General features: G+C 40.5%; 1 protein-coding gene across 12 annotated transcripts in view; it reads right to left on the bottom strand.

The window, feature by feature from the left end:
• Positions 1-26,154, bottom strand: part of LOC118237336 (formin-binding protein 1-like) — a 185,430-nt gene that overhangs the window by 46,882 nt on the left and 112,394 nt on the right. For 8 of the 12 annotated variants that reach the window (XR_004767148.1, XM_035435933.1, XM_035435937.1 and 5 more), the window contains 3 exons: positions 19,384-19,530; positions 5,500-5,661; positions 1,350-1,556 (listed from right to left, as the gene is read on the bottom strand). Coding sequence is in view for 11 of the 12 variants with exons in the window: in XM_035435933.1 (XP_035291824.1) it covers positions 1,350-1,556; positions 5,500-5,661; positions 19,384-19,530 (516 nt within the window). In the remaining variant the exon portion in view is untranslated. The remainder of the gene's footprint in view (positions 1-1,349; positions 1,557-5,499; positions 5,662-19,383; positions 19,531-26,154) is intronic. The other 4 variants (XM_035435929.1, XM_035435932.1, XM_035435935.1 and 1 more) reach the window with 2 other exon arrangements.

Raw genomic sequence — 26,154 nt, 5'->3', positions numbered from 1 at the left:
TATGAATCATGGAAATTAATGACAGACAAAAAGAAGAGAAGGACAACTGGTCCTTAAATTAAAGAAGCCCTATTTTTATTACACTAACAGCAACTTCTGAGACAAAGAAGTCTTTTCCTACTACATGGTGTTACTGTACACACACTCATATCCAGCACACACACATACACCATTTTCACAAATACTCAAACTTGAGTGCTATATGTATGGTCATACAGCAGATTTTAAACTGGAAATTGAATAAAAACAATGCAGAAGAAGAAACTGGTTAAGGGAAGGGGATATTTTCTATAATAAAGATGTACTGGCTATGGGAAGGAAATACTGGTTGTGGTAAAGGGGATACTAATAAAAAACTACACGTTCCTAAGAAAGTTAAAGGATACAGGATGGCATTACAGCAAGTAGTATTATGGGTCTCATGGCTGCCAGCATTTCAAAACCAGTGCATCAAAATCTTTGCTAAATGGATAACTCCACTCATTAATCTCAAGAATACAAGTCAGCCACTGCAAGATCATGTGACCTGAAGTATTCAATCAGAAGCAGGAGGTGAAAGGTGTTAAGAGGATTCCTGAGTGAAAGAGTTAAAAAATTAAAACAAAACCGAGGCCGAAAAGGAGGGACTACGGTAACATGCAACAAGCAGAAAAAGGTGAAGAAAGCTGAAGGGAACTCAGATACCATCAGAATCAGCACAGAATAAATAATTAATTAATGGAGATAACATGAATTAATGATGAACAAATACATTAATTAAGCATGAAATCTAGATAGTAGTTAACAAATACATTAACTAATGTAATAGTTACATGATTATTTATACATTATCTAAACAGGATAAATTTATAATTGGTTAACCATTAACAAATACATGAACTGTTTTAATAACAATATGAATTGGCATTAACAAATGTAGTAGTTAACATGAATTAATGATGTACAAATACATTAACAAAGCTGTACAGATTAACTTTTCAGTAGTTAGCAGTTTACAACTACATTAGTTAATGCCAATTCATGTGACCTTATTGTAAAGTGTTACCCATCTTTTTAATTCTGTGGCCATTTTAATAGAATCAAGCGTGACAAAAAATATCAGTTATGAGGGAAGAGACATCTAATAATTGTGCAGAGTCAATTTTCCGACTGAAAAATAATGAAACAATTGAAGTAGGGATTCTGCTTCCTATTTTTGGTGGACAGATACACCTTTTCTCCTTCATTTTCAATATCATCATTATCTTAATTTCTGACAGGTCCTTGATACCGCCCATACAGAGAATAAGAGAGTGAGAAACATGCTCACGAGTTCACGCTTATGGGAACATGCCCTCAGAATGACTTACCCCACGCTTCAGGCTCCGCAAGCAGTGCATTCTGGGTTTGGAGCTGCAATGCATTCTGGGTTTGGAGCTGATGAGTTCGGAAAGGCGATGTGAAAGAGGCTCTCTCTGTGGTTTGGGTGAGTGGGGGCCATTAGGGAGATCAGGGGATGGCGGTGAAGAGGGTGGGGGAGGGGGGGACTGACGAGGAGAGGTTAAAAGGGACATGAGCTATTGTTCAGAGAAATGGAGTCAGCAGAGAGAAACACAAAGGAGAGAAGTAAGACTCAACAAAAGTTAGTCAGGAGTTAGAAAACACTGACAAGGCCATAAGTATGTTACATATTCCTATTATTATCTTTTTTCTGATTCACATGAAAAGTATATTTGAAATTTAGCCCTTTCTCCTGAGTAACCAGCACATTTCTTTCCAAGCTGAAATGGAAGCTGGTGATGTCAGGGCTAAACTTTGGAAAATGGTAGCTTAAATTGAAATCCACATTCCCATCCCTATCCAACAGTATATAGTGTAAAACCGTGTGATCTGATGTGAATGATAATGCAATCGGATATGAACATCAATTGGGTGTGGAATGTATCTGACAGGGGACTTAAAGTCAGACTGCAAAATACCGGCAGGTCAGTTGGTTTCCTGCCTTCTTGTCATTCTAATAAGGCAACTGATAGACAGGGAGGGAGTACAGCAGGTCATACTGATCCTACTTACTTAAGCAGGACCAAACCAGATTAATAATAATGGCTATGAACTCGACAAATTCAAAGTACTTCCAGAGAAATAATTATCAGATTGCATTACATCTAGACTGTCCACTGTAGTCCACATCAGCAGCATACAGAATTTTGGAATGTGATATTCCAAAGAAACTCTCTCACTATGACGGTCCAGTATGGAACAGATAATCTTCACAAAAGCAATTTGCCCACTGTGCAAGGGCAGGTAATGGCTGCTCCATTAATGCCACACACTGCTTGTGTTCTTTTCTTCCCAAAGTCAAACACAATCCCACAATCTCCTGTGATTTCCTGTGTCCTTGGCACAGGAACTAGGCCACACTGAGACATGTGGTCCCCTGGTTCCAATGCAACCTCATTTTCCGGATCATTTTGTTCCCCACATTCTTCAGTCTGAAACATCTATAAACTCTACCATTCTGTACCACCAAAATCTCCTTCATCCCCAAACAGAGGCTGATCTCGCACACCTGCAGAGCTCAGAATGAAATATACTTTACAGGTAATGCACAGGATGAGTCACACAAAAATGCAAACACAAACATACATGCCACAACAGACAGACACACACATACATAGACCACTACAGACAGACAGACAGACAGACAGGTACATACACAGGACTACAAACAGACAGACAGACAGGCACGCACACACAACTATAGACAAACAGACACACTGACACACACACACACAATATTCACATACACACATACTACATACATGACAAACACATACCTACAGAGATGCTACATGCACAAAAAGTATGCACACATACACTACCGGTCAAACATTTTAGAACACCTCCATTTTTCCAGTTTTTATTGAAAATTACGCAGTTCATTCAATGTACTCTGAAATTAAAGCATAGAATGAATAAACAATTGGAGATAAAAAAGAAATCTTGGAATCATTCTGTTTAACACAATTTATTCTAATTTTTGAACTCATCAAAGTAGCCACCTTTTGCAGATATAACAGCTGAACATACTCGTGGCATTTGTTCAACAATGGAAATCCAATATTGTTTGGAAAGATCTTCCCAACACTGTTGCAGAAGTTCCCACAAATGTGTTGCACTTGTAGGTTGCTTTGCTTTCACCCTTCTGTCCAGTTCAACCCAAGCCAGTTCGATGGGATTTAAGTCTGGAGACTGTGCTGGCCATTCCATGATTTGAAGCCTAATGTCTTGTTCTTTTCTTCTAAGATAGTTCTGACATAGCCTGGAGTTATGTTTTGGGTCATTATCTTGCTAACAAGGCATAACAAGGCATTGACCAGAGGGTATTGCATGGCACTGCAAAATGCTGTGGTAGCCCTTTTGGTTCAGGGTGCTAGTCACTCTGTGCAAGTCGCCAACTCTGGATCCAGCAAAAGACCCCCTGATCATCACGCTTCCTCCTCCATGTTTGACAGTTGGTGTCACACACTGAGGAACCATCCTCTCACCTACTTGACAGCGTACAAAAACCCTGCGTGATGAAACAAAGATTTAAAATTTTAAAATTAAAAATTAATCAGTCCATAAGACCTTACAGTCTTCAGTAGTCCTCTGCCAGTGCTTCATGGACAAGACAAGCCTCTTTTTCTTATTTAATCATTTTAGCAATGGCTTTCGTACTGCCACTTGACTTGTCAAACCTGCAGCTCAAAGTCTTCTCTTCACAGTTGAAACTGAGTCTTGCTTACTTCGACCACTGTTAAGCTGTGCTTGAAGCTGTTATCCTGTGAGTCGCCTATCATGTAAACTGCTGACTCACAGAAACTTGTCTTATGATTCTGTTGTGGCTTTGGGTCTGCCGAACCTCTTCCTGTCAGAGTTTCCTCCAGTTTCCAAGTGCCTTTTGATGGTGTAGGAAACTGTACTCACTGACACCTTGGCTTTCTTCGCATTTTCTCTAAAGGAAAGACCTACACTTTTAAGGGTTATAATAGTCTGTCTTCCTTTGTTAATTGCCTTTATCTCGCCATTATGATAGCAATATACTACTTCCTGCAGTGCAATATTTTCCAAATAATACTTCATAGGGTGTAGCAATAAAGACTGTTCCAACACTGATTTGATACAGACAGAGGGTTTGTAGGTAATCAACAGGGACACCTGTAGGAATTATTTGCATCAACTTTCAAGGTTTAATTTACTTCTATTGCTGCAAAAAAGCTGTAAATTGTTAACCAATTACTTGTTCCCTGAAAAAGGCCTTTTTTATAACCCATTATTTGACATTATTTTCAGTTTGTGGTAACCTAAACTTTTTTTAACCTCTGGCAGTTTACCACTTACCTTCGTACCATTTCAGGTCATTCACTGGACTTGAAAAATTGGGGTGTTCAAAACTTCTGACCGGTAGTGTACATGCAGCACACTTATAGCACAGTTAACACTACTTACATACATCCCTAAAGACCTACAGACACACATACTATACACACACTACAAACACAAAATACACAGACAATATACACACTGTTCACAAACACACACTATATCAGGGCCGGCCGTAGGATTTGGGATTTTGGTGGCCCTAAACCCTAAACAAGCCTGTCTAGCAAGGGGGGGGGGGGGGGGGGGGGGGGGGGGGGGTTACTACATTACATTCTCATGAAATGTTCTGTTGCCGTTCCATTTTAAATGTATACCGCTAGTTCAGTGATAGGGGATGAATAGCGTAAATACGAAAATAACGTTATTTACCTTAGATAAACATTGGATCGTGTGGCCCCCCCCTAGCGGTTGTGGCCCTAAACAACTGTATAGAGCGTTTATGCCACGGGCCTGCCCTGCACTATATATATTATACATATACAGATGCATGCACACTCTTACATTGACAAACACACATTACACACACACACATACTCAGGTTCACCTCCACATACATACACACACAAACACTCAGAGGTATCTGTGCGTTCCCCGTAGCACCAGCAGTTTTATTATTCAGGGGGCATTAAGGAAAACCCCAGAAACTCTCATTATACACTACAACTCAAAAATCAACAAGCGGATCAGACACATAGGATTTTGGAAAAAGGACCAGGCAGGGGAGGGGGTACAAACAGGGAGAGCTGGTTTAGTTTAACAGCTATTTGACTACACATATGCAGACCTCACGCAAACAATGGTGTGTGTGTGAGTGTGTGTGTGTGTGACATGAACAAACTGAATAGTAATCAAAATTCTAACACTGGGTGAAAAATAGTTTACATAAAAAAAATAGAAGAAGCAAAAAAATAAATAAAATGCAACCACAAAATAACTGAGGCAGACCGAAGTGCAACAGGAAGTAAGGCAGGGACATTCTGGGAGTTATGGTGTGCTCTCGATGAGAGTGGCTGTTCTGGGATCAGTGTTTTTGTATGTTTACTCTGTTTCTCTTAATGGCAGGGGATGTTCTGGGATCAGTGTTTTTGTGTTTACCCTGTTTCTTTTGATAAATGGCCACAGTTTGCTCTTGCTCCTGCTGCGTGTGTGAGACAGGTTGGAGTCTGAAGCTGTCCTCTTTAGCCCGTAATCTTCAAACTCAACATCCCCAGGCGGCTCAAACCCGGACTTGTAGCACTCCACCACCTGCTGGGAGTCCTGTGGGCAGAATACATTTTAAAATGTATTCATTCTATGACTAGCAATGTCCTCAGGACACTCCAATTCACATCGTACAAGGGAGTAAATGTGTACTCTCTCCCCAGCAATGTTATTTCATCGTTACATCACACAAGGAAACAAAATCTGTATTTTCATCATATGGTACAGTGATGAAACTGGTTTCAGTTGACAGAATAGATTTGAGAGCAAAACTTTCCACACTGCAATCAAAAAATAGATTTGATTGCAAAACTATCGACACTGCAATCAAAAAATGTTTTATTGCAAGTAAAATAAATTTGTGATTAAAAATGTATTCATGAGAATCAAAAACTTTTGTTTGCGAATCCAAAAGTTTTGAACGCTGTTTTTTGCGAATCCAAAAGTTTTTGTGGGCAGGACCATCTATGAAAGATGTAAGGCACGTCTCTATTGGCCAGCCTCAATAGAGTCAAACACTGTATAGTTCCAGCGTTGAACTCCATTCATTTTCAGTGTTTCCGAGGCACGCTCGCTGGAAAGTTGATGAAATGACTGCATTTTTTGACATTTTAACGCATTAGCGGACCTTTCATCAATTTAGTCAATAGTGGTATTTTATGTAGCCAGCTTTAGTTAATGTTTATTGTAAAATAATAGCTCGTTAGTTTATAAATGCAGTTAGCTAACGTAAGCAACACTTCGCTAGCTACCATAACCAGATGTCAGTTGGCCTACATTTACCTCAAATTAATTGCGGTTATTGGTGTTTGTTGGCATACAAAGTTTATCTTCAGTTATTAGATCTATTGTTAAAGTTAACAACACTTAGTTTCGACTGTATTAGTACATCTGATTACAATGAATGGTAGCTAGCTGAACTAGATAACATGGCTAGTTTGTATCTAGCAAGGTTGTTCCTTGGTTAATTCAGTCATTACACACATCGCTTGTTAGGCAGTGCATCAATGACAGGTGATAAGATCAGCAGCATAAATGTGGATGATCACAGTAAAAAGAAAGTATAACTGCAGGTAGCTAATTACTTCACATATTATTCTGTTGAAGGCCTGACATGTGAAAGCATGGAAGACTAACTTTGATGACCTAGCAAGCCAGCTAACTATAAAGGATCCAAAAAGCAACAAGGTATGTAATTGTCAGTTATATCCAGGGGTTCAATTGGGATTTGGGAGGTGGGTGGACCCTGAGATCCAGTAGGAGGTGGGTGAAAAAAGGTACAAACCAATGAATGTCTCAGCTCAAAATAGTTGTATCTTTATTGTATTGTGCACATAATTGTAATTAAGGAAAACACTGTTTTAAAAAGAATGTCTATTGATTCAAGCTTTTACATAAATATTTCAAGTTTATTGAGTGTCATTAATGCTGAGAATTTTTTTTACCCACGAAAATAATAGGTTATCCTCCACTTTTGTCCTTCCTTTCTTCCTCCTTTATCCATCTTTCTTAAACTGTCGAATTGAAATAAAAGCGACTGGTGAGCTGAAAATTGGTGAGGCGCAAAACTTTCCTTTAAACTAATTATTGATCTCAAACTGTTTTAATTAATTTTCAGTGATTAACAAGTATGCAAACGATCTGACTAATCAATCGGAAAGGGGCACACAGCTTCTTCGCATTGTGTTAGGGAGATTAAATGATAAATGCGATTTAGAAAAATCAGTTTTAATCACTAAGCAGTGGAAGAATCTTCCCATGATTTTCCTTCAGTATCAATACAATTAATCCACAAAATAGGCTACTCAATACTATCATATATAGCCAGCCCTCCCCAAATAGGCAGTTTTAGCGAGTAGCCTAGGCCTTATAGCCTACATTTATTTTCATTGGCAGCACGAAATTGTGCACATTTTTAATCAACATTATTTGCGGATACATGCACTTCTTTCTCCGCACTCGTATGCATGGCAAATATCTGCAATGCGTAGATTGTAAACAAAATTGAGGTTTTGTTTTTGCTGGTTATTCTGAAAGCTAACACGGTAGATAACATACTGGTGTATCTTGTTTGTTCAGTGTAGACTACTTGGTGATTAAAACGGATTTTTAACGGATAAATTGAATTTGATTTACCCTAACACGGTATATGTATGTGTGTTAGGCCACTTGCCAGTTGATTAATCCAATCGTTGGCATGCTTGATAATAAAGGAAAATTACTAATGAAAACAGATTGAGATCAATGATTAGTTTAAAGGAAAGTTTTGCGCCCCACCAATTTTCAGCTCACCAGTCGCCGGTGAATAAAACGTTATGCATGTGGGAAATATTCAATTCTAGCTTAGCTGCTGACCAGTAACATGCTGATTTTGCTCAGGCAATCAAAGTTGCCGTTAACAATAGCCGGCGTTCGTGGGGGCTGTTTATTAATCTCTCTTTAAAATGTTGCATAGATATGAAATTACATGTTAATGAAATTACCTACCGCGTTCGCTTCCAAATAATCAAGACAATCAACAATATTTTTCTTTCTGTATCTGTCTATATAATCGACTGTTTCTCCTGAGTTTTTTTCTTCAGATTTTTGATTGGTTGAGCGAGTAACTGGCTAGAGGGAACACATGGACTGGAGCAACGAAAAATGGACTGGATTGTCATAGTTATTTCTAAAACTGCCAGTCAAAATTATTTATTTATTTACTAAAGGTGGGTGGACACTGTCCACCCGCGTCCACCTCCAATTTAACCCCTGGTTATATCTGTAGCATCCAAAACTTAATGCCAATGCCACTTAAATAGTTGAAGATGTTTGAAGATACAGTTAGACACTGAAACAATTTCTGCTTATATAATCCCTGTAAGATATGTGATATTTATACTAAAATACCAAGTTTCCCACAGAAATTTCTGAAACTGTGGTGGGTGAACTCTAAACCCTCTAAAATATTCAAATCAAATGAAAATAAAATCAAATCAAGTTTTATTGTCACATACACAGTGCAATGTATAGTGAAATTCTTAGGTGCCTAGCTCCAGAACGAAGCTAACAATTAGATAAATACAATATAATAAAGGTGAATTTAACAATAGAATAGAAAATGAATCTAGTAATTAGATAAAATAGAATAAAGTAAAATAGAAAACTGGGGTGGTAAAAGAGAAGAGATACAAGATGTGTGCTGTTGTAGAGAGCATGATCAACTAACTCGCTATCTCCCTGTTTTGTTTTCTACGATAAAATGTGCAGGAGCTGAATAATTTGGATATTTTATATTTTAACCACTATAATGACGTGTGTGTCTCCAGTCTGAGGTTTGTCAGCGGCAGTCGTGACAGCAAGGCCCGGATCTAGCACTACCAACAACAGGAGTGGAAGACCATGGGTGGGGGAACAGACTGGACCTTTACCCTCTCCCTGGACATATTATATAATAAAATGTTTTGTTGAATGCAATTGGTTGCCTTGTACATTCTGTACTATTACACCAAACTTCTTTCTTGGCTTAAATTGAGCAGTTGCTGGCATGACTGATATTTAGATTAGATTCAACTTTATTGTCATTGCACAAGGTACAAGTACTGAGACAACGAAATGCAGTTTAGCATCTAACCAGAAGTGCAAAAGAAGCAGTAAAGTGCTGTGCAGTGTAATGTACATATGTAAAATATATAAATAGGATAAACAGTAAGTGTAGGTATGAACGTGCTAAAATATATACAGTATGAACAGTATTAACAGAATGAACAGTATGAACAGAGTGGTATGAATACACTAAGATATGTGAACACTAGTATGGACAGTATGAAATGTAAACCCTAGGAAATGCAGAGTAACAGCTCGAGGTATGATAAGAATACGATGTACACACTATAGATCAGATATCAACACTATAGATAGTAGTATAAATATGAATACACTACTGTCTGTAGTGTTTATATCTGATCTATAGTGTGTACATCGTATTCTTATCATACCTCGAGCTGTGTGCATGTATATGTGAATGTCTTAACATAAGATAACATTAGGATGTGAGTAATTATAACCATAGAAGCAAGAGAAAAATATTAGTGCATACATACTGTAAATGAATACATTTACAGTATGTATGCATTCATATTTTTCGTAACTGTTCACTATGTCATGGGAACAGTCCCCTTCCCTCCAAAATTAAACACAGAAAAACTGATTAATGCTGTCTCTCCATCACTCCCCAGAAATGCTATTATATATATTGAATATAAGTTTCATCAACGTAGTAAATTGTAATGTAACATGAGTAGGATTGCAAGCATCATTTATCATTTATAAAGGCTAGCTTTGCTTGTTAATCAGCTACCAATGTTTTCTTGCAACATTAAATTTGTGTTTTGATTTATTATTTTAATATATAACATATTAAATGTCCAAATTGCCCCAATAGTTTCAGGCTAACCATTTGCTTTGTTAAATTGTAAAATCATTGTGGTTATTTTCATTTCAATTCGTTCAAAATCAAAACACGACTTGCAAGAAAACATTGGTAGGAAGCTAACAAGCAAAGCTAGCCTTACAATCAAGGTTATTTGATGCTTACAATCCTACTCAAGTTAGTTAGCAAGCAGTGAAAAAAACAAGCATGTTCTAATGAAAAACGTTTCAGAACCAGCATCTAAATGTTATAATGCATGTATTACTTTCTAGCCAGCTTGCTAGGTTAAAATTAACTGTGACAATTCCTTATGACAATTAATTATTTTCTACCATGTAAGTAATTTAGTTCATGTAAACCTAATGTTGATACACACTCCTCTCTTGAGCGTCTAGCAGCGATTATAGCCTAACTATCGAGATTCTAAGTAGGCTAACGAGATAAAACTTTTTTGTACTCCACGTTGATCATAAACCCTTGAATATAAATCGGTTGAGAAATGTAAAAGTTATGGTCATTTTTATCCAGAAAAACCACAGCTCCCCCGTTTACTTGTATTTGTTTTCAGGCCATTCTTGCCTGGTCCAATATGGCGGCGATGTTGACGTGCCGTTTTCGCGGCATTCAAGCTGAACACTAACGGTGAAGCCACACTATAGGCGGCCCCCAGACCCCGCAAGGCATGTTGGGATTGCCGGCGGCGCGGCGAGAGCAGAGACTGTAAAAAATATGGACACAGCTACTGTGACGTCACCCATTGACTCTCCGTGGGTCTCTAAAACACGTTTTGAAGCTCAATGGCGGGCGCGGCCATTTTCTCGATTTGGAGCCAAAACCATAGAGTTAAGCGGTCTTGTGATTTTTACAATTTGATTGACAGTCCGGTGCGGAAAAGCCCCTCAACCTGAACGAGGCTAGATGACTGTCTGCCGTTATGTTTTAAAATATATTATCAGATGTTTACGGGGTTTAATTTCCATCCGTGACTGTACTGTGTCATGTAATCACGTTATGTATGACATTAAAAATACAATTAGGCTATGTTCAGTTATCTTCAATTTATGTTTCTCAGCAAAACGAATATGCTTAGCTAGCATATCAGCTTGCCAGTGAGCTAGGTAGGCTGTCCGTGGTTAGCTCACGCGTTAGCAATATGAACCACAGGGGAAGACTTACATGGAAACCGGATATGAAAACACCTATACTGGAGCCATCCGTAGTGGCGCTAGTGAGCAACCAGGAACTACAACACCAGGAAATGAGCTTCAAAAACGAAGTCTGGTTTTGGCCGCTTGGGCGAGAGGCGGCGAGGCCGCGGGGGAGATGGCAAAAATTCAACTTTGACCCCCTCGCCACACCGCGGTAACCAATCTGATTTGATCTAATGATCAGTCAAGTAAACTGTCCCTATTTTTTTTCTAATTTTAGTTCCACATTCTATCGTTCCACAATGGAGGACCTAACTCGTAATTTCCGTATCGGGTTTCCCAACTTAATAAAATCTCCTACAGAGACATTGATAAGAGGAACGCAGCGTGGGGAAAAGTCTCTGAAATTGTCGGTGGCTCTGCAACGTAGTTATGGCCGTTAGCTACTATCACTGTCCAGTCTGAATAAAAATCTTTGCAGTAACCTAGCTCTGAAAAATGTTAATAAGCTGCCTAGCTAGGCTGTCTAATGTCTAGCTATAGTGAGGAACAACAAACAATAACAAACAAAAAAAAATCTTCCTAATGTATTAGTTGCAAGTTGTTAGTTTCTACCAGCCACCTAGCTAGCTGACCAGATGTAACTCTGAAGGCATTATCTGGCTAATTAGCCAGACAATGTTTTTGTTGTTGGTTGTTACTCACTAGCTAGATAGTAAACAGCCTAGCTAGGCAGCTAACTAACATCTTTCAGATCTAGGTTACTGCAAAAATGATTTTTATTCAGACAGGACAATGAATATGAAACACGATATTAAACCCGGTCAACATTTAACGAACACAACTGTCTGTCAAAAATAGGTGACACGCCCACAAACAGCCGACTGTGGGGACGCGGCGCGGCGACCGGCGGCTGTCGCCGCGTATAGTGTGGCTTCACTGTAACGCATTCAAGCTGAACTAACGCTGGGCACCCACCGCACGCGTAGCGTAATAATCAATCTCAAACTGTATTAATTTATTTGCTTGGTTAACAAGCGTGCCAATTTCATGAAGAATATGTAATGATCATAATAATAATAAATAATCCGTAATCAACCATTGGGAATTCCCGTGTTGTCTTGTCATTCACGTCAAAACATTTATAGGATCAGATTTAGTAAAATCAGCTAATCATTAAAAAGATAGCGTAACAGTTTAATCTTGAAGGGATATGAACACCACGACGCCATGAACACCGGAAGCTTTGAAGGAGACCGGGGGCAATTGTAACAAGGGGCAATTGTAACATCTCAAATTGCACCAATCAGAAACAAGACAGAACCATGAAACTCATTATGCACATGGTCTGTGATGATCCCTCTCTGCCTGCCAAAGGACAAACTGATGTCTCATACTTCTCAAAGTTTTTCTGCCAAGACTCATTTTTGAGGTCTGAAAGTAATTTTTTTTCATCTACAGTATTTTCCTCATACTGTTTTAACCTTTAATGTCTATGAATTTATATTTGTCTAGTTTTGATGACCATTCTGCTGGCTAAAATTTGATATAAATGTAAGCTAGCTTCGTTGTTCGTAGCTAGCAGGGTAGCTTGTGTCATGGGTGGTACGGTTGGGGGCAAGTTACAATTGCCTGTGACACCATCAAAATGATGTCTGGCTTAATAATGACATCAAAATAGCCGATTGTTTTTTTCTAATAACATCAGAAAAGTGTTTTGTGTTCAGTTTAAATATGTATATGAATGACCTATAACCTACTATATTATGTATACTGTGTTATTAATATGCTTAGTGACTGTGGTAGGGTGGGCGTGGTTTTGCGTTGGCTGCAGAGAGAGAGAGTGGGCGAGGCGGAACTCTGCGCCACAGCTGTTGGGGATTATTAATCAGCACTGATGGTTAATTGTTTGATTAATGAACAATGTGCTGATTACCTCGACAGTCAGCCTGGACGCTTAAAAAGCCAGTCTACAGAGACGGAAAGGACGGACTGGAGACGGAGGAAGGCCTGACGGACGGTCAGCCGGGAATTGTGTGTCTGTGTACCAAACAAAAAGCCGCGTGGCGGCAGTAAAAATAAAAGACGCATTCGCGTCCAAAAATAAACTCTCGTCTCTCTCATCTCTGACACGAGCGGTGGCACGCAGTTTGCTACAGTGACATAGTCCAGAGGTTAGAGTTCTTGCCTCTCAATCTGGTGACCAAGGTTCAATTCCCACTAAGAGCCAATTTCTCATGCTTTCAAAATCTTCAATGTCTGTGAATCAGAAGTTGTCTTAACTTTAAATACTGCCATATTGGCTGAAAATTAACATTTTTCAACTATTATTTTTGGTTTGTAATAGTAGTATTGAAACTCAGATTCAAAACCTGGTTGGAACAATTTAATTTTTACACATTTTACAGAGTAGGGCCTATACACTCTCTGTTCACAGCATGCCTAGGTTCAAACCAAGAAAAACAGCAAGGGGAGTGCCACTGTCTATATTGGAGGTTGCCTCTAATGATGTGTCCAGGGGCAACTCAGTGAGAGCTGTGGCAAAGTCCTATGACATTTGTCATGTGACCTTGTACCGCTTCATAAAAAAGAAGGAGAAGTTTCAGGCAGGAGAAAGACAGGGAACAGCAGCCCCAACTGCAGGCTACAACCCAGCTAGTAGGGTTTTCTCAGTGGATCAGGAGATCAAGTTGGTGGAGTACCTGAAGGAGGCACAGACCTGTATTATGGGTTGTCTCCTAAAGAGGTAAAGTACAATAGGTCTACACAGAGCCGGAGGCCACACAATGCATTTTATAAGCTATTTATTATTTTGCTGTGTGTGCGCGCGCGCGCATGCAAGCATGCGTGTGGTTGTGTGTGTTTGTTTTCATATAATTCATATTACATTGCATTCATATAGTTAATGTAACAGTAAATTCATTTAGTAGCCTTTTTTCATAAACCAAAAACCATGCTTAACATACAACCCCCCCCCCCCCCCCCCCCAGACCCGCAAGCTTGCCTACCAACTGGCTGTGGCATATCATCTTAAGTTCCCAGCTTCATGGAGTGCCAATGAGATGGCAGGGCCAGATTGGCTCACTGGCTTTCTTCAGAGGCACCCTACACTTTCCGCAGTCCCCAGGCTACAAGCCTTGCCAGAGCCACAAGCTTTAACAAAACCAATGTTTGAAGGTTCTTCAGTAATCTGGAAGAGGTTGTGGAGACATACGGTTTCAGTGCAAAAGACATATGGAATGCAGATGAAACTGGTATAACTACAGTCCAGAACCCCGGCAGGGTACTGGCAAGACGGGGTGCCAAACAGGTTGGAGCTGTGACCTCTGGGGAGCGTGGTTCTCTGGTGACCACGATGGTAGCCATCAATGCCTTGGGTAACACTATTCCTCCCCACTTTATCTTCCCAAGGAAGAACTTCCATCTTCACTGGACCACCTGGATCTACTGGGACGGCGAATGGATCCGGCTGGATGCAAGAAGAAGATTTCCTTGTCTTCCTGCGCCACTTTCAAGTTCAAACAAGATCCAGCCCTCAAGCTAAAGTCTTGCTGATTCTGGACAACCATGCCTCCCATCTGTCAGTGGAGGGGATTGATTTTTGTAAGACACATGGCATTGTGCTCTTATCTTTCCCCCCTCATTGTTCACATAAACTTCAGCCTCTGGACCGCAGTGTTTATGGCTCGCTGAAGAAATATGTCAACCATTTCCAGGACAAATGGATGAAGATACACCCTGGGCACACCATGAGCATCTATGACCTCCCTGGAATAGTGAAGGATGCCTTGCCACTGGCTGCCACCACCACAAATGCCCAGGCAGGCTTCAGGTGCTCAGGAATCTGGCCTTTAAACAGGGATATTTTCTCCAACCAGGAATATGCCCCCTCACATGTCACTGACCGTCCATGCCCACCACAGCCCTCAACCTCTGCCTCAGAGTCTGCACCTCTGCCCCAGGATCCTCTGCTCCAGGCACCTCCATCTCAGGCTCCTCTGCCCCAGGCTCCCCCATCTCAGACTCCTCTGCTTCTGCCTATAGATCGTACCTCTTCATCTCAGCCCCTTTGTGCTCCTTCCACTTCAACACCAGGGCAATCATCTGAGGTTGTCTTCTCACCTGTCTCAATCAGACCTCATCCAAAAGCTTCTCCACGCAAAGTGAGCGTCAGGAAAAGGAGAAGAACCACAGCAGTCCTAACCGATACACCAGTCCGAAACTCTCTGCAGCTGGAGAGGGACAGAGCCATTGGATCAAAGTGCAAGAGGAAGATGAATTTCACTGAATCCAAACACAAACCAAAGAAGAAGAAAGTGAATAATAGAAGAGAAGATGATAAGGAAAGTGTAGAGGAGTCATTCTGCATTGTCTGCCTGGAGAGCTACTCCAGATCAAGGGAGGTTTGGATATCCTGTGTATCGTGCCACTCCTGGGCCCATGAAGAATGCACAGATGGGAGCAAATACTATTTGTGCCACAACTGTGAAAGCAACTGAGACGTGCCCTGCCAACCTCTCTTCAGAAAAGAATAAGAGTTCCTCCATTTGTTTTAACTCCCATGTGATTGTGTTCCCATTTTGTCAGTTGTCTGTTTTCCAGTTGTTGTTTTTTTATAACTGTTGGTTATAGGTTTTATATTTGTATAATATATGATTATACTGTTTTAATTAAACTGGAATTAATTGTTCAATGAATATTAAATTGTTTTAACTATATCAATATTCTTGGGAGTTTATTGTGGTCCTTGGTATTTATATGAAGGTATTATGTGTGTTGTTACAATTGCCCCCATATGCTGTTACAATCGCCCCCGCACGTGGGGGCAGATGTAACATTTGACTTCTAGTCTTTCAATCAATATTGTGACTCTAACATTGCCTGTAAAAACATTTGATGACGGTTAACAAGTAGAACACAGATACAAGTTACCTACATAAAATTTGTATCCAAATAGTTCAAGAGGTTTTTGAGTAATGACATCAAAACCAAAAATTGTTACAATTGCCCCCGGTCTCCCTACAAGTGCAATAAAGGCTTGCCTACAATTTCATTTATAAAATAGGTGCATTTTCATCCACAAGACCACTAAATAATCTGATTTTTTAAAGCTCTGTGGATTATCTGATTTTTATTAACAAGCCCTTTTTGAAAGCACGACGAACAAAGACATCGGAGAAGTCAAATAGGCTGAGCAATGGTTGGTTAAAAACTACCTTCCAACACTCGAGCTAACAAACCTCTGCCCGGTGCATTCACTTCTACATCATTCAATAGGCTACGTCTTTCTGTGGTGTATTTTCAAATTTACCCCAACCACTCCGCAAAATAAGATAGCGAAACTAAGTTTGCCTTTTCCCCAGGTTCCAGTTGTTTTTTTTCTTTCTGCAAGGACAATACAAAAAAGGCTTGTATTTTTTTAGCTGCTTATAAAATATCTGGGAGGGAACTGTGGACACACCCCCAGTAGCCTAATATAAGGATGAAATATAAATCAGAGCATATATAGCATTTTAGAGCATATTTCTGTGTATAAACAGGTCATCGTGATGCGTGACAAGCCGAAAAAATAGAACAGAAGCGAAAAATTACGCTTCAGTTCGCTTGTGTTGCACAAGCTTCGCAGCCGGTTCGCGACGCATTCGCATCTGGTGTAGAGGACGTCGCCCGCTGCCGTTGTAATAACAGTACTTCAACTACGCCTCAGTTACGCGGTGGGTGTCCGGCTTAACTCAGTAGTCTTTCTGCCACTCAGTGGGTGTAACCGCAGTGACTTCCACTTACTGTGACGTCATGTGCATACCCTCTATATATGTCTAAACTCTATAAATGTTCAAAACTCCCTCTCTCGTTTACTAACTGTGGATGTTGCCAAGCTGTCACTACGATCGAGACTGGCCAATAGTCTTACATCTTTCAGTGTAGGTTTTGGATTCGCAAAAAACAGGGTTCAAAACTTGGATTCTCAAAAAACAGCGTTCAAAACTTTTGGCTTTGCAAAGAAAACTTTTGGATTCGCAAAGAAAACTTTTGGATTTGTAAACAAAACTTTGGATTTGCAAACAAAAGTTCTTGATTCGCATTAATACATTTTTAATCACACAATTATTTTACTTGCAATAAAACATTTTTTTATTGCAGTGTCGAAAGTTTTGTTCTCAAATCTAATCTGTTTGATTGCATAATAAAGACATAAAAGTAACTCCACCATTCTGCATTGTACTTGACGTCACGCCGCGTTGCATTTCAGGGTGATTCACAATCTTAAAATGAGTTTAGTTAATGAGTTGAATGATTTTAAGATAACATTAGAATTTGGGAAAAAATAAAGCCCTAATACCAGCTAATATTGGGCTGGTATCAGTAAATTTTAAATAATAAATAAATAAATTTTAAAATCGAGAGCTAGTTCTGTTTATGCAATTATATGTTTAATATCAGTCAGCAACACGAATAACCAATTGATTCTCGTTTTTAGATTTATGTTTTTAAAATGAATATCGAACACCCATTAATTTCTCGCTTTTTTTAATTTCTGTTCCTGAAACGGAAAACGATAGCGATAGCAAAAAGTGCACAGATCCTTTCTCCCCAACGATAGTTATTACTTGCCGAGAGAAGCAGCTAATTTTTTAAACATCGTATTAAAGAAAACTATTTTCTTATGTTCTGGAAAGTCAGCGATTTATATATTATTATTTGATTATACTGTAGCATTTATGCTATTATGGATTAAAAATAAACTGTCAAACTCTGTTTTCTGAAAAATTGGTTTGACCTCCCTATATGCATCATTGCACACCGGCAGCAGGTTTGGAACTGGGAATCGAAAAGACGCGTCTCCTTTTCACTGTAATTAAAAAATAAAAAACACCCATTTGTAAAACTAAAATGCTTTATACCACACTGCAGACATGACCTTGGTGAAGCTTAGGTAATGACCATGACCGATAGATGACCTAATGTAATCTTAATCAATTTCTTTGATAACAGACTGTCCAATTTACGCCTCTAATTACTCATTTGCGAAACAAAAGGAACCTGCCGGGTGAACGGAGATTTCACTTGCTTTCTTACAAATCTTCGAGCAAATAGAACATAAAAAATGTTTTTATGTGTTTTTACACAAATATGTGGTCATTTAACATTTAAAAGGCTGTGTTTTTATTACTTCTGTTACTTCCCACAACAAGTTCAGGTGTATTATGAAACAATAGGCTATGTTGCAAAACTATTTTCTTGAAATAAAGTACACAGCTGGCTCAATTCCAATAGTTGTATTTCTGAAATGTAGAATTTTTGTTATATAGGCGATAAGGGAGGTATTACCCCTTTACCCAGAAACAAGTTAGGCTACGGTGAAAATGGAGACTTCATATTTAATACTTGTTTGTGATAGTTAATACTTGCCAGCTAGCCTACTAATTAAAACGTTTGTCTTTTTTTTTTTAGGAGTTGGGTGTACATATGGGTGTTAAACAAACAAACTCAATAATATCAGCCAAGTCTGAAAGGATGACTTTTAATTTTAGGGCAGTTTACTTGAGTTTGGCTTGTCTTCACACCCCCACTGCCAGACGCCAGGTGTTGATGCAGAATGCGGATGTGTGAATGTGTCCGTCTCTCCTCTGGCAGGCTATTTAGCAACTGAACGATCAAACATCACACATTATCAGTGGAATAAACTATATTCACATTGTAGGCTACTGTAGGATACAGTGCTAACGAGGATAAATTGACAATAAATGTGTACAAGTCAATATATTTGAGGGGAAAGGATTTTAATGATATTGAAACAGCAACACCAGACCACAGATAGTGGGATGAAATTTTCTCCAATTAAATTGCAAAGGCTACATTCCAGTTGGTCCTGCTCGCAATTCCACAACTCGGCACAACACTTTGTTCAGATGATCAATGTATCTGTTGTAGAGCTCTGTGGTCAGCTTGTCAGTCCAAAATGTCTCGATAGCCGATACGAGTTCTGCTTTGATTGTGGGTTTGGCAAGCGAGAGCGCAGGATAAGCCAGCTATCTGGCGGGCGCTCCGATCATTACGACTGTTTCCTGTTCCAAGCTGCTGTTGGCACACACCTGTCATCAGGTAATGTCAGTATTTTGTAGAGACCACAAAAGACAGCTCTCAATAAATCTACTGACAGCTGAGGAAGTGCAGTCTAAACAAGCCAACACTTATAGCACTGGCTGGGTTCTAACTTACGGCTTTGGGTTGGATGCTCTCAGCAGCGCGGCTCATCTCGTCCAAGCACGTCCCCACGATGGGGAGGACCTGCCGCTCTACCTCCGCAAACGTCTTCATGCACACCCCCACTTGCTCCACACGACGCTCCTCCATCTCCTGGATCCTCTGAGGGAAGGGGGAGTTATTGAGTTAAACTGGACAAGCTTCCAATGGGTCACACCAGATCACTATTCACAGGCTGTCAACTTCAGTACATAAGAAAGAATAATTTTATTAGAGGAACACCTATTAAACATATATAGTGGTTTAGGGTTTCACTAGGGAGTAGGTATAAATGTAACGCATCATACATATAACACAGCCAATAACTTTTTGTACAATGCTGCTATATTAGCCATTTCAGGATAGTACACATGCAATTCAGACCTTTACCAAATGATTCATGGAAAAGAAACTGCCACCTGTCACATGCATTTATAATAATCACACACCGGATTGGTAGGTGTGGTTTGCCATTCGGCTTTGTGTTTGTTTTTAATGCATACATTTGCTATGGCCAAATTATCTTTTCATTTATTTCATGTAAGATAGCCTAATCTTGTTCAAAATGAAATGGTCTAAACATAACGTCATAACTAGTCCTCATACCATTTTGCAGAAACTTGGAACAGTTGGAAGTTTTGACGCAGCCTACAGTAATTTACAGTAATGGTTGAAAAATTCCAATAACTTATCCAACTCAATTAAGTTATAAACATAATTGAAACGATAATGACTATTGACATGTCAGTTGTTTGAAGTTAAATTTCATAGTGCTAGGCTAAATGTTTTCTGAGTAAATGAGCAAAATCCTGTTACATTTATACCGACTGTGCAATAAGTATATAGTAAAATTGTTTTTAATTTTGAATTTATTCAAAAAAATTGCCATCGTGCCTTTACTGTCAGAATCTAGTTCCTTGTTTATCCAATAAGGAAAATAGACTGTAGCTGAAATTATTGAATTATTGAAATAAACAATTATTTTTTATATATTGATGTGTAGAATTTTTTTTTTTTCCAAAGCACCTTTGAGAGAGCCGGTTAAGAAGTGCGCAGACAAGAGAAGCCAGCGAGCAAGGGGCAAGTGAAACCTAACACCACGATATTTTGAATAAAAATTTGTAATGAGTACTAGTTAGATTTTGTATTCAATTGTTTTTACTGGTAGAGGTCAAGAAAACATGTCTTAACGTGCAATGATTTTAAAAAGGTAATAAATCACTTATTCTGTTTTCTTGTTTACTTTAAGGTAAGGGGCGCAAATGACCCCACCTATAGTGTTGGAGCCATATTTCATTTAAGTTTATTATGTTCTTATTAGACTGAAATAGATTAAAATATGTTTATTTAATAATTACAAATATCAGTAGCAAAAGATGTAAAGAAAGTGTGTGAACCGTAAACTAGAAAATAACATCCTACACTTACCTCCTGGGGGTAAAACGGGGAGTATGCAATTCCCCGGATGTTCTGGCAGGAAGCATACGGTTTTCAACCATGTCATACGAATGGCAGTCAGAGTGTTTGGAGGTTTGCTATCTGAGACATGGGCAAGTTTGAAATTTATGATTTATTGTCTGTGAATTACCGTCGTGGCAACTGAAATAAAAGAAACGTAACTTTTATTCAAACGAAGGATCTAGGACTGTTCATTATTTGTGCGTTGAGAATCCACCCTGCCGGGACATGGTGACGACAAAGGAATCACCATAACATATAGTATATACACTACCGGTCACAAGTTTTGAACACCCCAATTTTTCAAGTCCAGTGAATGACCTGAAATGGTACAAAGGTAAGTCGTAAACTGCCAGAGGTTTAAAAAATAAATTAAAAAATTAAAAAATAAAAAAAGGTTTGGTTACCAATAACTGAAAAATAATGTAAATTTCAGAGTTATAAAAAAAGGCCTTTTTCAGGGAACAAGTCATAGGTTAACAACTTACAGCTATTCTGCAGTAATGGAAGAAAATTAAGCCTTGAAAGTTGATGCAAACAATTCCTACAGGTGTCTCAACTTTTGTTGATTACTTACAAACCCTCTGGCTGTATACAATCAGTGTTGGAACAGATTGTATTACTACACCCTCCAAAAGCATTATTTGGACAATATTGCACTGCAGGAAGCAGTATATTGCTATCATAATGGCAAGAAAAGAGCAATTAACAAAGAAAGACAGACAGACCATTATAACCCTTAAAAGTGTAGGTCTTTCCTTTTGAGAAATTGCAAAGCAAGCCAAGGTGTCAGTGAGTACAATTTCCTATACTATCGAAAGGCACTTGGAAACTGGAGGAAACTCTGACAGGAAGAGGTCCGGCAGACCCAAAGCCGGAACAGAATCAGAAGACAAGTTTCTGAGAGTCAACAGCTTACATGATAGACGGCTCACAGGATAACAGCTTCAAGCACAGCTTATCAGTGGTCAAAGTAAGAAAGGCTCAGTTTCTACTGTGAAGAGGAGACTTTAACCTGCAGGTTTGACAGGTCGAGTGGCAGTACGAAAGCCATTAATAAAATGGCTAAATAAGAAAAAGAGGCTTGCCTGGGCCATGAAGCACCGGCAGTGGACTACTTAAGACTGGAAGAAGGTCTTATGGACCGATGAATCGAAATTTGAAATCTTTGTTTCATCATGCAGGGTTTTTGTACACTGTCAAGTAGGTGAAAGGATGGTTCCTCAGTATGTGACACCAACTGTCAAACATGGAGGTGGAAGCGTGATGGTCTGGGGCTCTTTTGCTGGATACAGAGTTGGCGATTTGCACAGAGTGACTGGCACCCTGAACCAAAAGGGCTACCACAGCATTTTGCAGCGCCATGCAATACCCTCTAGTCAACACCTAGTTGGTCTGGGGTTCATCCTACAGCAAGATAATGAACCAGAACATACCTCCAGGCTATGTCAGAACTACCTTAGAACAAAAGAACAAGACGGTAGGGTTCAAATAATGGAATAGCCAGCACAGTCTCCCGACTTAAACCCCATCGAGCTGGCTTGGGTTGAATTGGACAGAAGGGTGAAAGCAAAGCAACCTACAAGTGCAACACATTTGTGGGAACTTCTGCAACAGTGTTGGGAAGATCTTTCCGAACAATATTTGATTTCCATTCCAACTGTGTAACTTTCAATAAAAACTGGAAAAATGGAGGTGTTCTAAAACTTTTGTGTATATATCTCATAAAAAACACGTTTTCAACTTTAAAAAATGGCAAGTTACTCACACCTAGAAGACATACACTGTCTATAACTCATTCATTCAAACTGGCAAAATCTAGGCCTGCCATTAAAAGTATTGATATCACAATGATGCCAAGTTACTGTACTATAAACAATATAAGCTATCTTGCCTCACCAAAATTAAATAAGCTGTATTCCAAAGCAATGCTACCCAATGTAGCTTTTCAGCCTATCAGTCTCTCCTGACAGAGTTTTCTTCCGCTGTCACTGCCGCTAAGGCAAATTTCTATCAAACTAAAATTCGTAACTCCATTTCTAACCCTCATCAAATGTTCTTATTTTCTCCTCTCTCCTCAGCGTGCCACCTCCCCCACCCCAGTCTTCCTTCACTGCAGATGACTTTGCAGCATTCTTTGACGAGAAGATCGCAGACATCTGCAGCTCCTTTGCCCCCTCTGCGCCCTCTGCGACCTCCGCCTCCTCTGCTCCCTCTGCGCCCTGTTTCTCCACATTTTCTCTCCTCACAGACTCTGAAGTTTCCCAGCTCCTGCTCTCCCACCGCCCTACCACCTGCGCCCTAGACCCTATCCCCTCATCTCTCCTCCAGGCAATCACACCCGACATCCTCCCATTTGTCACCTCCCTCGTGAACTCCTCCCTATCTTCTGGATGTTTCCCCTCATCCTTCAAGAGGGCCCACATCACCCCACTGTGAAGAAGCCGACACTAGATCCCTCAGTCATCCAGAACTACCGCCCGGTATCTCTCCTTCCTTTTCTATCCAAAACACTTGAACAAGCTGCATCTAACCAATTCTCTGCTTTCTTCTCTCAGAATAACCTGCTTGACCCCCACCAGTCCGGCTTCAGGCCTGGCCACTCGACAGAGGCTGCACTCCTCTCGGTCAGTGAGTCACTCCACGCCGCACGAGCAGCCTCCCTCTCCTCTGTCCTGATTCTTCCAGACCTCTCCGCTGCATTCGACACTGTGGAGCACTCCATCCTCCTGTCCTCCCTGGCAGCAACAGAGATCTGCGGCACAGTCCTTGACTGGATTGAGTCTTACCTCTCCGATCGTTCCTTCCAGGTTGCCTGGGCTGATAAAGTATCGCCGCTGAGTTCCCCAAGGCTCAGTCCTCGGTCCCCTTCTCTTCTCCTTATACACCAGATCCCTTGGCCCTGTAATCTCTGCTCATGGCTTGTCCTATCACTGTTATGCCGACGACACACAACTCTTTCTCTCCTTCTCCCCATCGGACACACAGGTCCCTGCCCGCATCTCCGCTTGCCTGAGGAACATCCAGAGCTGGATGGACAATCACCACCTGAAGCTCAACCCAGGAAAGACAGAGCTAATCTTTATTCCTGCTCTAACCTCTCCCCTCCTCGATTTTTCCATTTCCATTTTTCCATTTTCCATTTAGTAACATCATCACCCTGTGCCAAGAATCTCGGAGTGGTGATAGACAACAGGTTGTCTCTCTCCAAGAACATCGCAGCGTTAAGCCGGGCATGCAGATTTTTCCTGTATAACATCCGGAGAATCCGCCCCTTTCTCACCACCTACTCAACCCAGCTCCTGGTCCAAGCAATGGTACTATCCCGCCTGGACTACTGCAACTCTCTTCTGGCTGGATTACCAGCATCTGCCATCAGACCCCTGCAACTCATTCAGAATGCTGCAGCTCATCTGGTCGTCAACCTCCCCAGACACTCCCACGTCACTCCCCTGCTCACTACCCTCCACTGGCTGCCTGTTATGGCTCGCATCAAATTTAAAACATACCAGGCAGTCAAGGGATCAGCCCCAGCATACCTCCACAAGATCTTCAAACACTACATGCCAGCCAGACCCCTCCGTTCCGCTACCTCAGGATGCCTGGCACCTCCCCCTCTTCGCTCCTGCGCTCTCCTGTCTGTGCTGGCCCCACAATGGTGGAATGACCTCCCCGTGGAGGTCAGAACAGCTGAGACACTGACCCACTTCAAGCGACAACTGAAGACTCACCTCTTCAGGCTGCACCTCTCCCCATCCCTCCCTAACTCCCTGTAATCTCTAAATTGGCTGTAAGCTTAGGGTTGTAACTAGGTAGCTGTTTCGTAGGTGACTTAGGTAATGCACTCGTCTTAACTACTGCTTGTATTTTTGCATAGACTGCGTTGTTGCTGTTCTCGTTTGTGTTAGTGTTAATCAGTTTAACCTACAGGGTCCAAGTTGAACTATGTGGTTGTTCCCTGCACTTGGAACGGTACTTCTCTCTAGGGTTTTCGACACACTTGTTCCTGGTTGTGCTTATTCACTTTGTTGTATGTCGCTCTGGATAAGAGCGTCTGCCAAATGCCTGTCATGTAATGTAATGCAATGTTTCCTCAATTGTTTCAAGTCACTTGGCCCTGTGTGTATAAGCATACAGTACTTGGACAGGCCAAACATAAATGTGGATGGGTTTGTGAGAGTCAAGAATGATTGAATAGGCGTCAATATGTCCAATTTGTATTGGTATGTATGTATTTAGCTGCCCAGCCTTTCTGTTGCGTGAATGATTATCAGCAAGCTCGTAGAATTAAAGCTCCCAAGGTCGCAACTTGTGTACCCTTCTGTCCTGCTCCGAGATGCACTTTTAGGGCTCTATTTTAATGATATAAGCGCACGGTTTAAAGCGCATGGCGCAAGTGCATTTAGGGCATGTCCAAATCCACTTTTGCTAGTTTAACGGTGGATAATCTGAGTGCAAAGTAAGGTGCCTGGTTCAAAGGGGTTGTACTTAGTCTCTTAATTAATCATTGGCATGAAATAAACCAATCAGAGTGTCATCTCCCATTCCCTTTAAAAGCCAGGTGTGCTTGCACCTTGGCGGATTGCTATAATAATGGCAGATTTGCCAAGTGGTAGGAAAGAACGTTTCTCTGCAGAAGAAACGGATCTGCTCGTGCGCGAAGTGGAAGCACGCGAGCAGACCATCTACGGCAACAGCAGGATTCCACCAAATATTATATTATGAATATTATGTTAATATATATAATATGACTAACCATTATGACATGTATTTTTTTAAAATATCACGCATTGTGCACCCACCTATGTAGATACATATTACTATCTTAATAATGCGCCCTTAAAATAACAGTAAAATACTGCGCCATTGACATAGGGCGCGGTCACACATGTGTGAATGCAGGTGAATGACCATCGCCTGCCGAGGTGAAATTCGTATCTTGTCGTGCTGAATGTGGGCAGTGCAGGATGTGATGCACATGGAAATCAGTTTGTTGTTTTGTAGTCCGTTTGAGTGGTTGTGGTTGTTGGTCACATGAGCGGTTGTGATATCACATGAGCGGTTGTTGGTTTTGCGGTTTTGCGGGAAAATGTATACTGAAGATCATACAATACCGGCTGGTTCGACACAGCAACAATCAAAGTCTCCTCCATCCTGGGTCACTAAGAAAACTACAGCCAATTACAGCCAAGTGGGGTCAACCACACACACTACTTTGCTATTGGTTGAGGCTGCGAATTCGCCGGTCAAAGTTCACCAAAGTTGAACTCGTGAATCGAAGACGCAAAT

Source organism: Anguilla anguilla, chromosome 10 (genome assembly GCF_013347855.1).
Source record: "Anguilla anguilla isolate fAngAng1 chromosome 10, fAngAng1.pri, whole genome shotgun sequence".
Lineage (NCBI taxonomy): Eukaryota > Metazoa > Chordata > Actinopteri > Anguilliformes > Anguillidae > Anguilla > Anguilla anguilla.
Note: the sequence above shows the minus strand (reverse complement) of the source record. Positions and strands in the feature narration are given on the sequence as shown.